This window comes from Gallinula chloropus, assembly GCF_964237585.1.
Source record: "Gallinula chloropus genome assembly, chromosome: 1".
NCBI classification, from domain to species: domain Eukaryota; kingdom Metazoa; phylum Chordata; class Aves; order Gruiformes; family Rallidae; genus Gallinula; species Gallinula chloropus.
This window is the reverse complement of record NC_140085.1, coordinates 195,835,601-195,857,063: the sequence shown is the minus strand read 5'-3', so window position 1 is coordinate 195,857,063 and position 21,463 is coordinate 195,835,601. Positions and strand designations below refer to the sequence as shown.

The 21,463-nt window shown below is 41.5% G+C and overlaps 1 protein-coding gene across 6 annotated transcripts in view; it reads right to left on the bottom strand.

Moving 5' to 3' along the window:
* Window positions 1-21,463, bottom strand: part of DLG2 (discs large MAGUK scaffold protein 2) — a gene marked incomplete at both ends in the record, with an annotated part of 916,132 nt that overhangs the window by 218,106 nt on the left and 676,563 nt on the right. For all 6 annotated transcript variants that reach the window (XM_084264083.1, XM_084264085.1, XM_084264086.1 and 3 more), the window contains 2 exons: window positions 2,126-2,228; window positions 18,516-18,672. In XM_084264083.1, the coding sequence (XP_084120209.1) occupies window positions 2,126-2,228; window positions 18,516-18,672 (260 nt within the window). The remainder of the gene's footprint in view (window positions 1-2,125; window positions 2,229-18,515; window positions 18,673-21,463) is intronic.

Here is a 21,463-nt window from a genome sequence, read left to right as displayed (position 1 = left end):
AGTTGTGTGGGATCTTTAGAATAAAATAAATGTTTATGCTGCTATAGAGTATGCCTTTCGCTGTGACATGTAAGTCCTTAAATAATTCTCTGGGAAGGTTATTTAAGCAACTGTTTTAAAACTTTCATCTCTCTTTGCCGCTAGGTATTTTTTAAAGGAAGAATGATTTCATTTCACATCTATATTTACACAGTTCATATTAAACAGCATCTTGGATTAAAATTAAATCCTTCAGGAGTAAGACAACACCTTACAGATAACTACTGAACTACAGATAACTACAGATAACTCCTTTTATCTTAAAAATGCAATAATTTCCTATGCTAAGGAAAACCTTTTGGCACTGTTTTTCACTAGCTCCTCTCTTCAGGGCATCTTGACGGATTTGGGTGAAACAAAACCGGCTGTGCTGCACTGGCAACAACACACACAGTCAGGACTAGTCTGCCCTCAACAGGGTTTGTAGTGAATGTAGCAGAATTCTTAGAAAAATAGAGTAAATATGCAGCATATTGATGGATTTTATCAGCATCATTTGAATTGCATGTTCACCAAAACCAAACTTGATACACTACAGAGCTGATACGATACAGGGGGAAAGTACGTCAACTAAAAGTTCAAACATACTAGGAAAAATCTGTCAAGTGATGTATTTTTCTGGGTACTAACAATGGCACAGAACAGCTCTGAAATGCCAGTGATTGCTACAAGTACTGAGACACCACGGTGATAATTGCGGTATAAAATCACCAGACAGCAAACAAGACTGCTGGAACTAATGGGCAGAGAATCCAGTGCGGATTAGCTATCACTAATGGAATCGCTATTCACTACTTTTTCTTTGAAGTAACCATGATTGTTACTTATGCATTTTTATATTAATACATTCTGTTTATTTAACTAAAGATATGACACTTCCAATTTTTATTTGCTTGCATCTGCCCTTTGCTTTGTATGGCCTCATTTATCCCACTTGGTGACTTGAGCGCAGATAAACCAATAAATGGATGCAGGATACCAGATCTGAAGCACACTTGTAAGTTTGACTAAAATACCAGCTGGTTTCCTCTTTGTGGGCTATCATCAGGAATGAAAGAAGGTATTATGCTGGATAAACTCTGGCAGTACTAATTGATCTCCTCACTGGCTCTGAAAAAAAATGTTATTAGAGCTGTATTGTTTCACCCAGACCTACATGTGTCCTAGGCTGGGCACAATCAGGCAGAATCAACAACTTGTGTTGACAGGTCACAGCAGGACTTGTGAATTGAGCTAGAACTATTTACTGAAGACTGACAGAAGGGTGCCAGTAAGTCTTCACAGGCACCTGTTGTTGTTAAATTCACCTGGAAAGATGGAAAACCATCTTTAGTTCCTATCAGAAAGTAATATTACTTTTATTAATTCCTTGTGATCGTCATTTGGGTTGTAGCTCATGGACAATGAGAAGTTCTGCCACTTAACTCTGGACTCATAAAATCCATCAATGCCTATTCCTTCTCACTGAAACTAGTTTAAGCTCTAGAAGCTAAATGTTAGACACCATGTAACATACATCCCACCCTAAATGTCTTCTATTTTGCTGAAGTTCCTGTTCAGGCTTTTGTTGAGAAAGCTGTCCTCTATTAATTACTTGCAACCTGGGGTTAATTGCCCTGGAGCAGTAAGGACACTGTCACCCAGAAGTATTAATGGGAGGCTCTATGCATTTGGCAGGAAGCACTTTGTTTAATTCTGATTGTCTGAAGGAACTTCAGGTCTTCCTGTCATCTCCATTCATTCTTAACTTGTCTCTTATCTTTTGCACTGTCTCCAGAAGGAGAATGGAGAAGGACGTAGAATAAGCAATAATGAAAATAAAATGATTAACTAAGTGTTGATTACTGACTTGTTATATGCACATTTAAAGTTATTTCTTATACAGTCACATAAAATAATTGAAAAGCAGAGTCTGTGACAACAATACAGCCACTTCCTTGGGAGAGAATTGCCACTTGAATTTCCATTCCAAATGACTTCTGCTGATAGCTGGGAAAGGACTGTCTACAGCAGTCTCACCCTGTTAAACGGGTGTTTAAAGCATTTCTCTTTTACCATATGTCTTTAAGTTTATTATTTCGCTTACCCTCCGGCTGGTATTGTGCTATGATTGTTACCGTCTGCCCTGCTCCTTTCAGCGCAGCTGCAGCCTGCTCATGGGTAGCACCTCGAAGATCAATACCGTTCACCTACAGAAGAAAGGCAAACAGCAACAGATGAGTCATTCAGTATCAGCAGAAAGACAAAGGTGGGGTTTTTTAAATACCTGATGGGTGTAAAGGTCAGGTTGTCCAGATGCAAAAATTAAAGTACAAAATCAAAAAGGCTGAGAGGATGTCAGCTATGATGGGTCATGAGGATCCGCAATAATACTGCACAACATTGTTTGTATATACTTATCTATGTATGTTCTCTGACTGCTCTTTTTGGAGGGTTTTCTGCTCTATTGAGTCATTTTTTTGATCTCTTTATGAATTGGTTTTATTTAATATATCAGATTCAAAAGATAAATTTTCTGCAGTGCTTGAAGGTCACTGTACCATACTGCACCAAGGAAACTGCTCCTTCAGCCAGACCCTGCAAGCCCATTCTTTAGCATCAGGGGAATGTGCAGATATATGGAGCATCTCTAACGAAAACCACTGGTTGGAGAACCAGTCGAGGGAGGTGATTTTGCCTCTCTACTCAGCTCTAGTGAGACCCCACCTGGAGTTCCAGTTCTGGAGTCCCCAACATAAGAAGGACATGGAACTGTTGGAACAGGTCCAGAGGAGGCCACGAAGATGATCAGAGGGCTGGAACACCTCTCCTATGAAGAAAGGCTGAGAGAATTGGGCTTGTTCAGCCTGGAGAAGAGGACACTCTGAGGACATCTTAGAACAGCCTTTCAGTACCTGAAGGGGCTGCAGGAAATTGGGGAGGGACATTTTAGCAGGGCAGGGAGTGATATGACGAAGGGGAATGGTTTTAAATTGGAAGGGGGTAGACTTAGATTGGATATTAGGCAAAAAATTCTTCACTATGAGGGTGGTAAGGCACTGGAACAGATTGCCCAGGGAGGTGGTGACTGCCCCTTCCCTGGAGTGTTCAGGCCCAGGTTGGATAGGGCCTTGAGCAGCCTAGTCTAGTGAGAGATGTCCCTGCCGATGGCAGGGGGGTTGGAACTAGACAATTTCTAAGGTCCCTTCCAACCCTAACCTGTGATTCTATGATTGCAGAGGAGAAATCCCATCTACCATTATCTTTTCATGCAACTCCTCCCCAAAATATCCCTGTATCAGTGGAGTGATTACCAGGTGCAGCTTGGCCACCTTCATCTGTTTGACACTGATAGATCATCCCATGGGGTTCTTCTGACTGAATGATCACCTTTTTTTGCTGTATTAGCAGTGGAAGTGGAACAAACCAGAACAAAGTAGGGATCCCACCCCTAAACTTTGTGGATAGCTTCAGAATTCTTTGGATTTGCATTTGTGATGTTAAATGTTTTGCCAGTAGCATCCAAGGAAGAGACAGAATTCACATTATTAATTGTTCCAGTAATTGGAATCTTGCTTTTCAGCAGGAGTGTTACAGCTTGGCTATAGTGAAATATTTGAAATATTTGAAATATGTGAGATTTCTTCTATCTATCTATCTATCTATCTATCTATCTATCTATCTATCTATCTATCTATCTACCTACCTACCGATGTATGTATCTGTCTACTTAACTTTCCTCCATGCTTCTAAAGTTTTCCATTTCATAATGTTTTCATGGAGGACAGGAAACGTTTGACATGTAAAGAACCTCAGCAGGACAGAAATCCATTTCTGATTGCACAAGAAAGGAAATAAAGGGCAGTGGAAGGAGGGGGAACGATGCCACAGATTTCACAGGTAAGCAGGTCTTAGAAGTAGCAAGTTTTTTGTGCTTATTTTTATGAAGTACTATCACAAAATAGCTAAGCACACATTGGAAATACAGATTTTGTTTTCTTTAAATTTTAACAACTTTTTAAAGCCCACAAAAATAAATTCACTTCCTCAGAACATTAAAAATAACAGCTACGAATGTGTTATGAATATATTTATTTTGATCAGTTACATTTTTAGAAACTGGCCCACCTTTCACCAAATCCTAGAGAATGTGATGTTTTGGGAACATGCTTAATTATTATTTGTTATAGAATCATAGAACTTCGTAAAGGTTTGGGTTGGAAAAGAACTTCAAAGGTCATCTAATCTCTTTAATACCAGAGTTCTCATCATCCCATCTTCCTGTTGGAAAGCAATGGCTGTAAAAATGGCTAGTGGAAGTTTTAAAACAAAAAATTAACCAAAGGTTCTAATACTTTCATCAAAATTGTGTACATAAACCCCAAGTTTGGTGGATGGCAAGACTAACATAGACCCCTGGATAAAAACTCATTGAAATTCAGTGTAGAAATATTGTTTTCTAAAAAAGCAGAGGAGAGAATGAGTTTTCAGTACCATAAAATGTCATATATTTTGAATGCACAACACTGAAAATACCTCAAGATGAATACAGTGTCAATTAGGACTTAGTTTGCATCCTCTCTGGAGAATACAAACTTCCTGAAAAGAGCACAATTTAGGCTACAGCTGGGGAAGAAAGAGGTGTTGTGCCCTACTTTTACTCACTGATGGTGTTATGACACTTGATGCTGCATTGTCATGGTCACATATGTACCAGCACTATGATTACTCAATAAATGCAGCATTGTGGCCACAGCTTCGGTACTGTGGAGGCCCAAGAAGCATCTTTAAGTTTAGGCAGCACAGTGCCTATACCATGGAAAGGAAACCTCAGCCTAGATTCGGTGTCTCTGAAGAAGACAATTTTGAAGCCAAGTCACCTGTCCTTTCACAAAGAGCTTGACTTTTGTCTATGCACTTTTCCCTTTCATAACTGGAGTCCTTGAGAGAGTCTTGAGAAAGAATAAATCATCAGTACAAAATCAATCAATCATTGCCAAATAGGTAGTTAGAGGTCTGTTTGCTATTTTGCTCACTGATGCCTGACAGGATCTCACAGCAGAATAATAGACATTAAATTTAGGAAGGACTTGGAACTTGGTCTGACTCTCTAAAGAACAAGAAGAGTAGATGTTAACTTGATTTCTGGGTATTATTTCCCAATATTTAAAAGCAAACATAATCAAGTCCCAAACCTTCTAGTTGAAAACTACAATATTCATGTAGCAGCATTAAATCTTGATGAGGGATACATTTAATTTACAAATTTTAATCAAATTCTTACCCTCAGGCCAAAAGGAACACTGGTTTCTGAGGGGGTAAAACAAATAATACTCTGTCTTGCCTCTTCCTCCAAAGCAATGTCTTAATTGTAACAATTGTGTGTGGTGATATTTTTCCCTGACATGATTGCACTGCAAATTATTAAATCTGATTTCAGTTGCTGATTTCAATTAATTTAATGTCGTTGATGCTAAGAATAATCAGTAAAAGGAACACAAATACTGGAAAAAGTCGCAAGTGTGTGTGGGAAAGTTTAATACGTATCAAAGGTGTTGTTTTATGCTGGGTTGGGATTTTTTCAATCTATTAAATGGGCTGGCTTTCTTTAAGAATTACACAATAGGCAAACAGGCACTGATGTTCTGAGCTTGACTGCACAATCCTGATGTCCTGGCCCAGAATGAACTTGACTGCACAATTTCTGATGCCTAACTCCAAAATGAATTTGACAGAATGGAAATAAGAAGAGCCTCCAGCTTACACAGAAGCCTGTCTCTTCTGCATGCTGTGTCAAAAAGCAGTTAGAAAGCTTGCAAACAAAGAGAAGTGCTGCAAAGAAAAGCTAAAGTTCAAAACTACAGATGAAACTAAACTGAGAGGGAGAGAAAGATGCAACTTACTTCATCGTAGTTACAGCTACTGCCTTTGTATTCATTGACCCAAAGTAAAGCATGATGGACTGCATTAAATACTGAATCATAATCTAGGTGAAAGATGAGATTTGTATTCTTGATAGATCAAACTTTTCTAAAATCAGAAGAGTTCTATTCCTTTTAAAATATCTGAACAGGCTGTAGGAGCACAAATTGGTTCACTACTGAGTGGTGCTATTTCACGCCTTACTACAGTCTGGGTGTCTTCTGTTAGAATGCTTGAGCATGATTCACGTGTAGCTCACTTGAAAGAGGGTAGCAGAAAAATCTGGTTTCTTTAGCCATTTATTCATTGAAGCCACCTTATTTTGAGTTTATGCAGCAATTAAATGAACACTTGAAATGTCTTGTTGAATTGGAAGGGAAAAGAAAAGAAAAAAACGTTCCTCCTCTGAGGAGGAAACATAAAGGATTTATTTTTATTTCTTCTTTGAACTGTCACTTACATAGTACAGCGCTTTTATGCAGTAAATTAAATGGTGAAGAAATGGCACCTTTTAACCATGGAACAAAACCCACAGATTTTTCATGTTGTGTCTGAATTCTTCCATTTGTTGAATTCATAAAAAAAGACCTTTTGGTGTTTGTAAAAGCAAACTGAATTCTGAATAAAGACAACTCTTTACACCTAGAATCACCCTTGTTTGCATTAGGAGAAGATACAAAGAACCCTATTTGTCTGCCTTAACTTTGCCCGTCAATGTGACCCATTTCAATCACATTAACGAGATGAGAGGAAAGCTGAACCATGTTCTCCAACAGTCGAGCTGGGCCATTAGAAGTGGAATATGTAGCTACTAACCTTCAGGTGATGTCCAGCAAGACAGGAAACACTGGGAATCCTGCCGAGCGCAAGGCCACAGGTAAAGGCACGCAGGGGAAAAGTGCCCATCTAGGAGAGGTCTTGACTTGCTAGTGAAGATGTTCAGAAATGGAAAGAAAGGAGAAATGCACAGGGGAAAGGGCTCTTCACAGAGCATAGCTTCTTTTCGGGCTCACTTTATTGCATCTCTCTCACTTTTCTCACTGTGCCTACGCTTTCTTCTGATCAGTTTAAACTACTTTGTTTGGCACGTACAGGCACAGCAGTTGTCTCATCCTGAACTCTACTGAAAACCTAATATTGTGGCATGTCTGCTGTTCTCCATGCCCATCCTCCTCCTCCTCCTCTCTTTTTATGGGCCAGCAATTTTCATGACCTTTTCAACTTCCCTTGCCTTGCTACCTTACAGTTATGACTTTCGCCTCTGGTAAGCTGGTCTTTATGCTCTGATGAGCTGGGCATTGTAGAGGCAAACTCTTCTCTCTCTGGAAAACAAGAACCACTGTGGGGGTAACAAGCTGTATCTTTTCGTAGGTCTTTTTCTGCCAGGAAGTTTAAGGAGGCAGCTAAACCAAGTGGAAGAAGTATCAAAGAGCTGCATATCTGAAGCAGGAAGAACATTAATATTATGTTATTGAAGAGGTGCCTCGCACACACTGGTTTTTACTGTAGGAACCAACAAGCTTTATGACTCACCAGATAACATGAATCATTCCAAATGGTACCTGTTAAACCTATAAACATAGTCAAATACTTATTTTTTTTCTAATCCAAATTGTACTGAGATTCTTCTGATAGAAGTTCTGCTTCCCCCATGATTGTAGCTCTTGTGAATGATGCCAAATTGGTGAACTTCAAGACTGAAATAATTTGACCTAAGAGTTTGATGCTATGACAGCTTAAGAGCTCTTTCCACTCAGTTCCATCAGAATTCCTCCCAAATTGTTTCAAGTAGATTTGGAATAAATGATAGCTTTTGAAAGGACACAAAGGCTTACTGGAGCCTGACAGGACATGAAACGTATTATGGTCAGGTCACTAAAGAGCTATGGGCTAGTTCTGTTGCCAACCTGGATGGGATGCAACCCAGCAGCTACGAGGTGTTCACATAGCATTTTGTCTCACTGTTAAATGGCAAAGTCCAGACATGTAGTCTGTTTATATCAAGATGACCAATATTACCTATGAGAGAAAGCATATATGGGTGCTGTGCTAGCTAATAACACAGGCCAATATTTATTAACTGTTTTTTACATAAATATGCATATTGCTTTTCACTCGTTTTACACACAAAACATTTTAATAAGTAGGAATATTCTTTTAGGTTAAAATGGAGAGCTCAGAATTAGCTCTTGAATTCAAACCTAGCTGCTGTGGTCATACCTTCCCTTCTGCATGGGCACACAAACACCCCTACATTTCTGACACCACCTAATCGCATGGATCTTGCTCACTAGTGCCAGCTTTTCCACTAAAGTGTTCCTCCACACAGTCACTTCTCCTTTGCAGTTCCTGCTGCCTTCTGACTGCAAAGTGACAGAACATCAAACTGTCCCTCCTCCCTCCTACAGCGTCTACTCTCGCTTCCATTCACTTTCTTGCCTTTTGGAATTAATCCTCTTTCTCCCTAAGTCTATTTTCAGCACTCAAATTTCTCTGTCTCTTGCTCTCGTCCCGGGTCATTCAGACATCCCCCTATTAGGAGCAGTTATTTCACATACCTTGGTTTCCACACAGTCCTAAACCTGCATTTTCCTCCCAGTATATGGGTATAGCTAAACTACCATTGATCGGGTTTGCATATCATGCTGCAGGGTTCTTGTTTCACATTTGAATTTCAAAGGCAGGTGTAAGCAGAAATGATTATTGCAGTTCTCCTGCTTCTGAAATGAATTAAAGGTTTCAATTTTAACAAGTGCCTTATAATTCCAGGATGATAAGAACCTAATTCCAGCTGAAGCCAATAAGCAATAGGTACTCGGGAACTGAAATTAAAAAGGCAAAACAATTTTAGAGGCTGCTTAGAGGCGGAAGGGCATTTGGTGACTTGTCTGACCCCAAGCACTGAGTCAGCGATGAATTCAATAACTGAAATCCTTGCCTTGATCTCCACTTGATAGCTTTTTCCATATTTCCACATCTACAGAATATGGCAATGCAGCCTGCAAGAGGCGAGACGGTCACTGGTTTTCTTCATAGCCAATATATACCAAATTCAATCCAGTGCCCATGAGCACTGGACAGTGGGGGTGTCCCTGGCCACTGGAGCTCATAGGTTTTTTAGTCCAGAAGCAGTTCTGGTCCAAGTCCCACTCAGGGCTTGGAGTTATTTGATTTTATTGACTGCCTGTGTTGGTAGACTTCTGTTTTCACCCATGGGTTGACCATGTGCCTGAGACCTTCAAGACCAGTAAGGAGGGGGTACTGGAACAGGCTTCCCAGGGAAATGGTCCCAGCACCGAGCTGGACCGAGGTCAAGAAGTGTCTGGATGATGTACTCAGTCCCATGCTCTGACTTTGCTGGCCCTGTGTGGAGCCAGGAGTTGGACTTGACAATCCTTAGTGGTCCCTTCCAACTCAGGAGATCCTAGGATTCTATGACTCTATGATGGTTGAAGGGCAACTTGTCTAGATGGAACGTTCTAGTCTAGATGAAACATTAGTACTCACATTTTTATATTAAAATTGCCTGAATCACAACATTCGTAGTTTACTTGTGGCTCTAGAGATCAGGGCTATGTGACACAGATATTTTGACGAGAAGATGCTCCACAACCTCAAATAAAGCCTGTTTTTTAAAACCAATGGAAAGGAAATAAGTCTTCTATTCTGTAAGTGGGTTTGCTTTTATTATTGCCCTGGTGGCTTGCTTGTTCAGATGAAGGGCATATGTCTCTTGGTTTTTTTTTTTCCAAAAGGATCTCCAAATCATCCTCCAACAAATTATTACATTTCCCTCAAATACTCTATTTAATGGATGGCTGATTTCTATTATTTTGCTGCTCGTATTATATGATAATTTTTCTAATCACTCAGGAACCCAAAACTCACTGGGCAGTAGAGCAGAATGATGCCTGCAGCCTAGTCCCTTGAAGTACAAGGCAAAAGCCCAGCCTTGGGCAAATCTCAGAATGAATACAGCTCAGGTGTGTTACCTTCTTTTCCAGGGGTAGCAGTCTGGCTTTCAGATTTGTGATTGGAATTTCCTTCCTTGTGAGACTGACAGTAAGGATAGACTGAGGGGTATAAAGCCCCATCCAAATCATCAAAGTATCAGATACGGCATAATTTTGTTTGACGGTCTCAAACCCAAAATTTGCCAAGTCAGAATGCTTGAACTCAATCTGAACTCCTCCTTAAACTATCAGGAATCATTTCTACTCATTGAGACAATTACAAGAGGAATGTTTCAGTGGCAACTAATGATTTCATCACAGCGAAAATACACAGCCTCTAGTCTAGGCCGATTTACTAGCTTTGCATGACACGTAACTGACAGGTCTGATAGCTAACGCTGCTTGGCAAAAGGAGACATACCTTATTCATGAGAACTGCTGGTATAATTTATTAAGTTCTGATCGTGTGCTTGGAAATGTCAGGGGTAATTTAGGAAACAGTTACAGCATCAAGGCAATTGCAATATATGTTATGGATCGCAGAAAGATGGGAGTGTGGGGGGAGAGAGAGAGAAATCCTGCTGGAAGATGGACTCCTAGATTAATAAAAGGCAAAAGGGAGCTCTGTAGTCACCAATGTACACCATGTTCCAGCATACACAGCCAGTAAACTTTTCCCTAGAAGCTCCAATAAGCTCATATTTTACGAAGTCATCTATTTAATTTGGAAGTCCCACACTGACAAATCTAGGAGCTTCTACAGCAATATAACCCAGTTACCCTGGCTACAAAACACGTGCATCATGTTTCGAGGCTGAATATGTCTAAGTTCGACTTCCAGATCATGTATATTTATCAACAACACTGACAGAACAATCTGCGACCAGCTCTCCTCTCCAACAGTAAGTATTTCCAGATGGTCATGTTTACAGCGACACAGCTCATACTCCATTAAAGGGAATTGTTATGGTCAAGGAGGATGCTAGGGCTTTCCCGACACAGGAAACTAAAGAGAATGTTTTTTTAATAAGCTATTTATTTCAATACATACAATACATACACCTAATTAATGTTTATAAATATGTAAAGAGCGAGAGTCAGGAGGATGGAGCCAGGCTCTTCTCAGTGATGGGCAGCAATAGGACAAGGGGCAATGGGTGCAAGATGGAGCAGAGGAAATTCCATGTGAGTGTAAGGAAGAACTTTTTCACTGTGAGGGTGATGGAGCCCTGTGACAGGCTGACCAGAGAGGTTGTGGGGTCTCCTTCTTTGGAGACATTCAAACCCCACCTGGATGCATTCCTGTGTGATTTAGTCTGGGTGATCCTGCTCTGGTGTGGGGGTTGGACTAGATGATCTGTTGAGGTCCCTTCCAACTCCTAATGTTCTTTGAGTGTCCAGTTGCCTTCTGTACCTCTAAAAATCTCCCCTTGTACATGGAAGTTGATTCAGTTTTGTCATGTGAAATGTTCATCACGATGACAGCAAGTACTTGACATATGTCTAAGTGTACTGAAAAGGTGAAATGGAGATTACATAGAAAGGTGGAGTACTGTGCACCCAGATGATCTCATGTAAAGAGAGACCTACTGTCATTTATAACTTATCCTCAAATCCCAGAACTTCTCACTGTACTCACAATGTCTGATCTTACATTAACCCACTGCTTCCCCCAGATCTTCCAATCAGATCCTGCCATGACAGGATCTTTGCTCTTCTCTAGAGTTTGGGGACCTTGTGATCTGCCTCTGTATGAAGATATTGATAGGCAGCTTACATTGACAGCAAGGGTATGGCTAACTGGCATTTATTGGTTCTTCAGCACTGGGGTTATTCTTTGAGGAAGGAATACACCTCACAATTTATTATTGAAAAATTCACAGGGACTATTGGAATCACAGAGTCGCAAACTGGTTTGGGTTGGAAGGGACCTAAAAGTCTATCTAGTTCCAATGCTCTGCCATGGGCAGGGACACCCTCCACTAGCCCAGGGTGTCCAAAGCCCCAAGAAACCTGGCCTTTAACACTGGAAGGCTGCTCTAAGGTCTCCCTGGAGCCTTCTCTTCTTCAGGCTGAACAAGCCCAATTCTCCCAGCCTGTCTTCATAGCAGAGGTGCTCCAGTCCCTTGATCATCTTTGTGGCCCTCCTCTGGACTCACTTTAAGAGCTCTATGTCTTCCCTGTACTAGGGGCCCCAGAGCTGGATGCTCACTGCAGATGTGGTCTCACCAGAGCAGAGCAGAGGAGCAGAATCTGTTCTTGATGCAGCCCAGGACATGGATGGCTTTCTGAGCTGCTAGCACACACTGCTGGCTCATGGCTCATGTTGTTCTTGTCATCATTAGTCAGCACCCCCAAGTCCTTCTCCTCAGGCCTGCTCTCAATTTGCTCCTAAGAAGCTTGATCTACCTGCCCTTCAAGCTGGTCCTTTCCTATTAACATATGGCATCACCTTTGCTCTCATCTCCCTTTATCTCTGGAGGTTTTCTTTTTAGATATCTATCCCAAATACCACCTACCAGGCAGTATTTATCATTGGGATAAATTCGGCAATACTTTGTCCCTTGATTTTCAAACAAGCTCTACTTCTTTAGTGCAGTTCAATCACATCAACTGACTCACCCAGTAAAGCCACAGCACTGATGATGCACCAGCATTCTTGGTATGTAACACACAGTGCTCTATCCACTACTAGAAAGGAAGTTCACACAGGTGTGTTTTTCCTAATTGCTAACTAGGATTCACGTTAACACCGTAAATTGAGTCTTTATGGACCAGTGCACCTGAAGAAGGCCACAGAATTTGATGGAGGACTGAGTCATATATCATTCTCACCGCTGCAGGGAGGTAAGCAGCCTAAGGATACGGTCAGTACCTCTGCAAATAAGTTTTCTAAGGCAAAAGGAGTATATGTTCAAATCCTGATGCTATTACACAGGAGTGACAAACTGATGCTCCCTGGAGAAAAGACTCCAGGCCCTACAGAGAGGATTCAAACCTTTTCCCAGCCAGCTGCAATTAAATAAAAAAGATAAAAAATAAATTTAAAAACAGAAATCTGAGAAGGAAAACCAAACGGTATTTGATGTTTTTCTGAGTTTTGTAACTAGGTAACAAAATGCACTCTTTGCCCTGTGGCTTTTACCATGAGCAAAAAGCCACTTTAATCAGAGAGCTGAAAGTTTCTCTGCACCAAAGTAAGGGAAGTAAATCTGAAGGTCAGTTCTAACTGTATCAAATATAAAGCATAAGTATTTGCTATAAATAAATAAGTACAGAGTCATTACACTCTATCCTGCTCTCACATTTGGAACAGGCTGCCCAAGAGGTGGTTGAGTCACCATCCCTGGAGATGTTTAAAAGAAGTGCAGATGTTGTACTTGGTGACATGGTCTAGTGTTGGACCTACTAGGGCTGGATAGGTGGTTGGACTTGATGATCTTGAAGGTCTTTTCCAACCACAACCATTCTGTGGGAGATTTAGGCTGGATATCAGGAAGAATTTCTTTACTGAAAGGGTTGTCAGGCATTGGAACAGGTGGTGGAATCATCATCCCTGGAGGTATTTAAAAGGTGTGTAGATGAAGTGCTTAAGGACATGATCTAGAGGTAGGCTAGGCAGGGTTAGGCTGTGGTTGGACTCGATGATCTTAAGGGTGTCTTCCAACCCAGGTGATTCTATGATTCTATGACTTCCCCTTCAGACCCTTCAGCACCCTTGTTGCTCTACCTAAACAGCACTGGTCTGCCCTTGCTGTTTTAATAGTCCACATACCCCTTAGCATTGGAAGTGACTGTGAGAATGGCATCAACAGCCATTACATTTTATTTTTACTGGAGACTACATTTTCCTAAGAGACTGAGAACTTGGACTTAGATTAGAATTGTTGGCCCAGCCTTCTCACGTGGTCTGTAGACAAATCAATTCTCAGAACAGCATCTCCTTTCCACTGCTTGAAAATCGAAAGCAAATTTCCACTGATACTCTGAGCTGCTTAGTTTGGGTAATGCACATGTGAGATGAAAGTTCATCTGCATGCACACAGCGCCTAGCAAATCAAGCTGGGCTGTCAATTAACATTTGGAATGCTGCTTGATAATATTTACATGATATTTAATAAGAGGACAACACTACAGGGAGAGAGAAACTATGTTAGAGCGATGAACATAACAGTGGTGATGTGTGCTTGATTGCATTTTAAAAACATTCAGAAGTCAGAAGGAAAATCACAGAATCACAGAATCACTGGGTTGGAAAAGACCTTTGAGATCATCGAACCATTTCTGTCCTATGCTAAACCATATCCCTAAGTACCTCATCTACCTGCCTTTTAAACACCTCCAGGGATGGTGACTCAATCCCCTCCCTGGGCAGCCTGTTCCAGGCTCTGACAACTCTTTAGTGAAAAATTGTTTCCTAACATCTAATCTGTACCTGGATTAGTTCAGTTTGGTGGCAATTCTCAAGAGTGTAATGAACTACAGCAAGAAGAAACCAGCATTTTTTAAAAAAATCCTGCCTTTTAGAGGATAAAAATGCTTATCATGAATATACCACTGTAATTAATTAAATTTTTATGTTATTTGAAATGTTTTACCTTTTGAAACAGACCATTTTCCTTTAGTCTTCAATTCGTCTTCAAGGTTCAGATATGGTTCATTTTGCCTCTCCGCACAGAAGCACTGGGGACATCAGCCTGCTCTCACGTCACGTTTTAAACACTTCCAGGCAATGAGCTAGAAGCCCCAAAGGGCTCTCGCCGCTTTTTCCAAGTGTTAGCCAGTTTCCGAGGGCGTATCTCTATCATTCCTGATCCTGTGTCGCCATCTGCTGGCATTTGGGAAAAATAAACTCCAATTTCACTCGTCCATGGGAGGGGGGGCAAGACTGTGGAATAGTGTGTCACAGAGAAAGCCCAGGAGGGCTGGGGACTTGGACCCTGTCATCTAGCTGCTGTGAGGCTGAAAGGGAGGCAGAGGGTTATGGACTTTATGTATGGGACTATGTATGTATCCAGCGTGTCACAGAAGCCCAGACTGGTTTGCGTTGGAGGAGACCTCAAAGCCCATCTAGTTCCAACCCCCTGCCATGGGCCGGGACACCCTCCCCTAGACCAGAGTGCCCAAAGCCCCATCCAACCTGGCCTTGAACCGTGCCAGGGCTCCAGGGGCAGCCACGGCTTCTCTGGGCAGCCTGTGCCAGGGCCTCACCACCCTCACAGGGAAGGATTTCTTCCTCATATCTCATCTAAATCTGTCCTCATTCAGTTTAAAGCCATTCTTCCTTGTCCTGCCACTCCCTGCCTTTGCCATCTCCAGCTTTCCTATAGCCACTTCAGGCTCCCCAGAGCCTTCCCTTTTCCAGGCTGAACAAGCCCAACTCCTTCAGACAGCAGAGGTGCTTCAGCTGTCTCGTCATCTGTGGCCTCCTCTGTACTCACTCCAGCAGATCCATGCCCTTCTTGTCATGGGGCCCCCAGAGCTGGACGTAGCACTGCAGGTGGGGTCTCACCAGAGCAGAGCCGAGGGGCAGAATCCCTTCCCTGGACCTGCTGGTCATGCTGCTTTTGATGCAGCCCAGGACATGATCAGCTATTCTGGTGACACCAGAATACAGTGTGACCCAAAGGCAATGCATCTCCCTAGCCTTCTTCAGTCTAGCTCTTGGATTTGTAGTCTACTTGAGGCAATTTTATAGGTACTTTCCCAAAGGTCACTATATACACCTCCCAACCAGTCAACACCTTGCCCTATTCACAGCACAGGAAGGAGTTAGGGAGGTGATGTGATCCTTCTAATCAATGCAGGAGACCAAGGCTTAAAAAAAACAATGAAGCACCTTGCCTAAGGTCACAGAGAAGGACAACAGCAATATCAGATCATTAAATCCACCTCTCTAAAGTTCAAATCACTTACTATGTGTCATGTCTGAAAGAAATTCAACCAAGCCTGAGTTAATCAGGAATACCAGCTGGGAGGGTACTGTTTGTTCTCAGTAAATCGGATTTGTCATGTTTCGAGAAACAAATGGGAAAACTATTTCTGCAGGGAAATAAGTGCTTCTGAGGGATGACACAAGAGACAATAAACAGAGAGAAACAGACCTACTTTGTGCAGCTCTTATAAAATTAAGGTGTCTGGGACGCTTCACCAGAGAATGGGCTAAGTTTAATCAGGTTTAAAAGTAGCCTGTGCATGAAATTTGTTTCATTTGAATATAAAAATGGATTCTTTGTGGTCATTTGTGACTAAATAAGTCGGCAGTGCCTGACTTGGTGATTGCCCTGGGGATATGCACGCAGTCTGAGTTAGTAGTAATTTCCATCCCTCTCTGCTCAATGAACAACTAAACCACTCTTGCGCGACGCCTAAATGCTGCAGCAACATTGGTAACTTTAATTAGAACTTCTGGGAAACATTGCTTCAAAAGGGACTAAGATCAGAGTGGAAAAAGTCAACTGTGTCAGTATCCCACAGTGCTCACTGTACTCTTCTTAAAAATAAAGGAAAATGGACTTTTATATCTGTATCCGAGCTGCTGGACTTCTGGATACTATGTACTGTGAAAGGCTTTGGTTGGGCTCTTTCCATCAGCCTTACTTTGCTGCCTCTAGCCAAAGAAGAACCAATTGAGTAATTGTCCTGAGGAAATTTCCATTTCTGTTCTCCAGGTTTCTCATCTGTGTTCCTCCTGGCACAGGGATTTCCCAGCCCTATCTCCACATGTTGATTACCTTGGAAGAGTCTATTTGGGTTTCTTGCAGTTCCCTACCGGCCTTCTAGTCAGGGATCTCTTTAAGGCACATCAACATTTCTTAATTGTCCCTTTCCAATTTTTCTTAAAGCATTTACAAGGAATGGAGCAAGACAAAATCTGCTCTTATGGTCCTCAAAACTTCAGGTTACAGCATCCTTTCTGTGTTAACAACTCAGATTTTCTGTATGTTGCAAAGAAGCCCCCACCACCTTTCCACACCAAAACTTGCACCAAAAAAGGTGCAAGGTAAATTCACTTTCCATAGAATTGGCCAGTGGCTTGGAAACTCCTGAGTGATGTAGGAAGAACATTGCCATCTTTCTCATAAGGGTATTTAAACACTGACCAGGAACATGCTACACTACCATGCCACAACCCATCCACGCTACAGCTGCCTTCGCAGAATCACAGCATCACAGAAGGGTAGGGGTTGGAAGGGACATCTGCAGATCATGTAGTCCAACCCCTGTACCAGAGCAGGATCACCTAGACTAAATCACACAGGAACATGTCCAGCCATGTTCTGAATGTTTCTAGAGAAGGAGACTCCACAATCTCTCTGGGCAGTCTGTTCCAGGGCTCTGCCACCCTCACAGTGAAAAGTTTTTCCTTATGTTCACATGGGACCTCCTATTCTCCAGCTTGCACCCATGGACCCTTGTCCTATTATCAGACATCACTGAGAAAAGCCTTGCTCAGCCCTCCTGACACTCACTCTTTACATATTTATAGACATTGATAAGGTCACCCCGCAGTCTCCATTTCTCCAGGCTAAAGAGACCCAGCTCCCTCAGACTCTCCTCCTATGGAAGATGTTCCACTCCTTCATCTTCACAGCCCTGCACTGGACTCTTTCAAGTAGTTCTCAGTCCTTCTTAAACTGAGGGGCTCAGAACTGGACACCATATTCCAGATGTGGTCTCACCTTCTACCCCTGCTGCGAACCAAAGGGGGCAAGGTCTGCATGACTGTGGGAGTGAGTGTGCAACTGCCAGTGGGTCCATCACCCAGCTGGGAGGAATAATTCCTGTGTTCCAGTTCCTCACCTGAAGTCTCTTTATGTACTTTGCATGAAACAGCCACAACTGTAATAACTTGAGACAGCTTCTTCTTTTCTCTAAGGTGGCATAATGTGAATGGATATTTAACTACATTCTCAGGGCTCTCATTGTCATTCAAAATCCTTTGCGTTCAGATTGTTTCAGTCAGATCATTATTTGACAGAGCCTAAACCATAAGTGCTGTGTTTTTAAACGTGTCCTATCAGTATGTACATGAAAGAAAAATTAAAAAGATGGGTTTGGGATTAAGCATGCAAAATATAACCCCAGGCCACAAAGCTTTTTTTATCCTCCAAAATTTGAAAATGAATTTCACAGTGATCATCAAATTCATTAGAGATAATGAACATAACCTAATTAATCTCCTCCTTGCATTGGGCGGGTTGCTCAGCGGTTCAGTGTGCACTAGATGGCACCCCAGCCTAAGTGATTTGATCTCCTCAAAGAAAAGCTGACATTGAGGAGCATCTTTGGATTCAGAAGTGCATTTTGGGCAAAAGGCAACTGGATGATGGGCTAAACTTGGAGATGCTGAGTTCATCACTGGGTTTAGGCCCTCTCTGGGGGTGTTGCCATACCATAGAATTAAGCACAGCAAAGTCTCCCTCTGAGCTAAGTGCAGGTAACGCCGTTAACAAATACTATGAAAACTAAGAGTAAATAAACAAAATATTCAGTGATAAACTGTTTTCACCACGGATTTCACAACATGGAAACCAAAAAGACTTCTTTGTGTGTCCCTTGCAGCACAGACAAAGAAAAAGATGAAGCAGTTAGCCAGCAAAGCCCAACACAGATACTTACAGACAAAATTTGATCTCCTCTCTGCAGTTCTCCGCTGAGATCGGCAGGCCCGCCTGCTAGGATGAAAGACACGAAAATGCCTTCCCCATCTTCTCCTCCCACAATGTTAAAACCAAGTCCTGTGGAGCCCTTGTGCAGGATGATTTTTCGAGGCTCTCTGTATAGAAACAAAATGAGAATGTTTATCCATTCAACACTCTCACTGTGTATGCATCTCTCAAGGCATCTTTGGCCTACTATATTTTAAGACACAATGTCCTGCTATTACCTAAAGAAAGCATTTAACAAACATGATAAATCTCTTAATTGGAGAACAGACAAGGAAGGAAATAGCAAGCATTCTTTCCACTCCCCCTCCCCTTGTGGCTGAATCCAAGCAACTCTATTCATTTCAGCACACTGGAGTGATCTTCATTAAGTGATAGGTTTATCAAAAGAAAAACCAAAACACTGAATATATTTTACAATCCCACAGCAATCCTGTACTTACAAGTAGAATACATTTTTTCCTAGTTCTAGTCTCACCTTTTAAACAAAAGTTCAAAGAAAAAATTCAAAACTCTAGGCAAAGCAATGGCAAATGTGTTTGAACCTGACAGATTTGGAGCAAATAACAGGTGTATGATCAAGCTAACAGAGCAGAATGTCAATTTTAACTCTGGTTTGATACTATCATGAGCTTGCAGTTGTAAAGTCACACAGTAGCTTTGTATCTCAAGCAGACTGAGGGATAATTGCTTTTGTCTTAATGATTTATGATGTTCTTCATTGTACTGGAAATCAATAAGTAGTAGCTGATGTACCGCATAGAGCACTTTCCATCTGTACATTGAAAATATAACCCAAAGGATGTAAACATAATTATGTACATTTTACTGATGGGAAAACTTATGTCCAGAGAGAGAGATGACTTTCCTAAGCAATCAAGGCAGCATCCTTGAGGAAGTGTCCCAGCTATTTGGTTCCCAATCTCTACAAGCCTCTACCAGGCCTCTACCAGGCCAGTCTCTACATAGCAGGCCTCAGACCTGTCTCTCTCTCGGATACACAAGCATACGCAACCACATATCCGTACACCCCTTTCATATCCCTCTAACAATTTACTTTGCAGGAAAAGGTAAATGCTGTTATATTAGTATGTGTAAATTTTAAACCTGCCCGTGCAAATACTCACAAAGACATACAGTGACGTGTCTGTGACCCCTCACAGAGAACCAGAATGCTCTTCTAACTCTCAATTTTTACAAATGAGAGTTGTCAGCAAAGTGGAGATTGTAAATACACACGTGTCTACAGAAACATGCTTTGTGTAAAACAGAGCCATTATTCCCTGCATCCTGTAAACCAGTTCTACATCATAAGTACAGCTTTTTCATTCATCTCTGGTTTGGTTTTAAAGAAAAATGAAAAAAAAAAAAAGGGAGAGAGACAAGCACGGCACGGAGGGATGCCTTCTTTGACGTGAGTTAAGTCTCATGGCTATGAACATGAGATTTTAACCTTTACACACTAATTCCAAAATCCCTAGGTGTTTGACTTTACCCGCTGGTAATGTTCAATCAGTATTCCCAGCTTGATCATGATCCTTGAACTTTTTGAAACCAACCTTTAATATTTTTGTGATCCCCGCAAAACAAAAACCAACCCCCCTAAAACAAAACCTAAAGCAAAATTTTATAGTATTTTAAATGCGATTGTAACCTCTAGTGAAAGTATTAGCCCTCCATTACTCCATACAACTCTCCATCTTAAACTTTTTCTTATCATTGTACAGTCAGAAAACAACCTTTAAAAATGACAGTTGTGAGTAAAAAGACACATTGTTTTGAGTTTGTGTGTGCTGGAAGTATTTCTAACCATTCAGAAAATCAAGATTTTTTTTTCGCTTTCGAATTTTTTGTCGATTTGCTGTAGCAACAGTTTCAGCACCTTCTTAACCATGTGCAGATTAGGCATAATGTAATCCAGATCTGAGAAGTCTAAACAGATTTTAATTAGGAAGGGTGGCCTGGGGGTTGGAGCAGAAGTAGGACACCAAGCTGGGAGTGTGGGTCCCATTCCCTGCTTTGCCCATGCGCTGCTGAGCGATCCTGTCGTTTCTTCTTCCAGCTTCAATTTCCTCATCCACAGAAATGATACGGTGACACTTGTCGCCTTCAAGTCCTACACATAGGGATTACTTTGCGAGAGCTGAGCTACTGTTGTTATTATTTACCTGGGTATTGAGGGGAAAGAGGCAGGAAAGTCAAACAAATCCATTTCCGTGCTCTGCTGGTGGGAAATCAGATGAGCTGTTGTTTGAAATGAAACCCGAGTATTTCCACATATGACAGGCAGCTTGGATCATAAAGTTGAAAGTCAATGCCATGGGCAAAACTAGGTCAGTACAACTGGGTATCTGCTGAATAGTGAGCTGTGCAGCTCAACAAAAAGTTGGCCCAGTTAATAATCCCTGTCTCTGATCAAGTCAGCAGATTTATGCCTAAAACGCTGTTAGTGCTGTTTTGTAATTTTGGCCTTTTGACAGCAAAATTCACATTCTGCTCATGGATGATTACATTCAGAGGAAGCTCAAACAATAACGGGGAAATGTCAGAAGCCGTGAGTAGAACACAATGAGTTTTGGCTCCTGCTCGTTAGCCTAATCAGGTCATTTTGCTCCTGACTCAAATGTGGCTGTACAGAGACTGACAAATCATAATGCGTCTTTGTATTTCTTTCATATCTGAGTGTCCTGCAGTATCTGAAAGGTGGATTCAAGAACACACGAGTGTTGTTGTCATCCTCATAGAAATAACATTTAGCCATGACTGTACTGCAAAGGACCAACAGGAAGCAGAAGGTATATGCCAATTCACCATAGTATAATAAATGACTAAATTTTTCCAAATATATGACAGTGAAAAACCCAAAACCCACCTTACAATGATGATAACTCTTTGAAATTC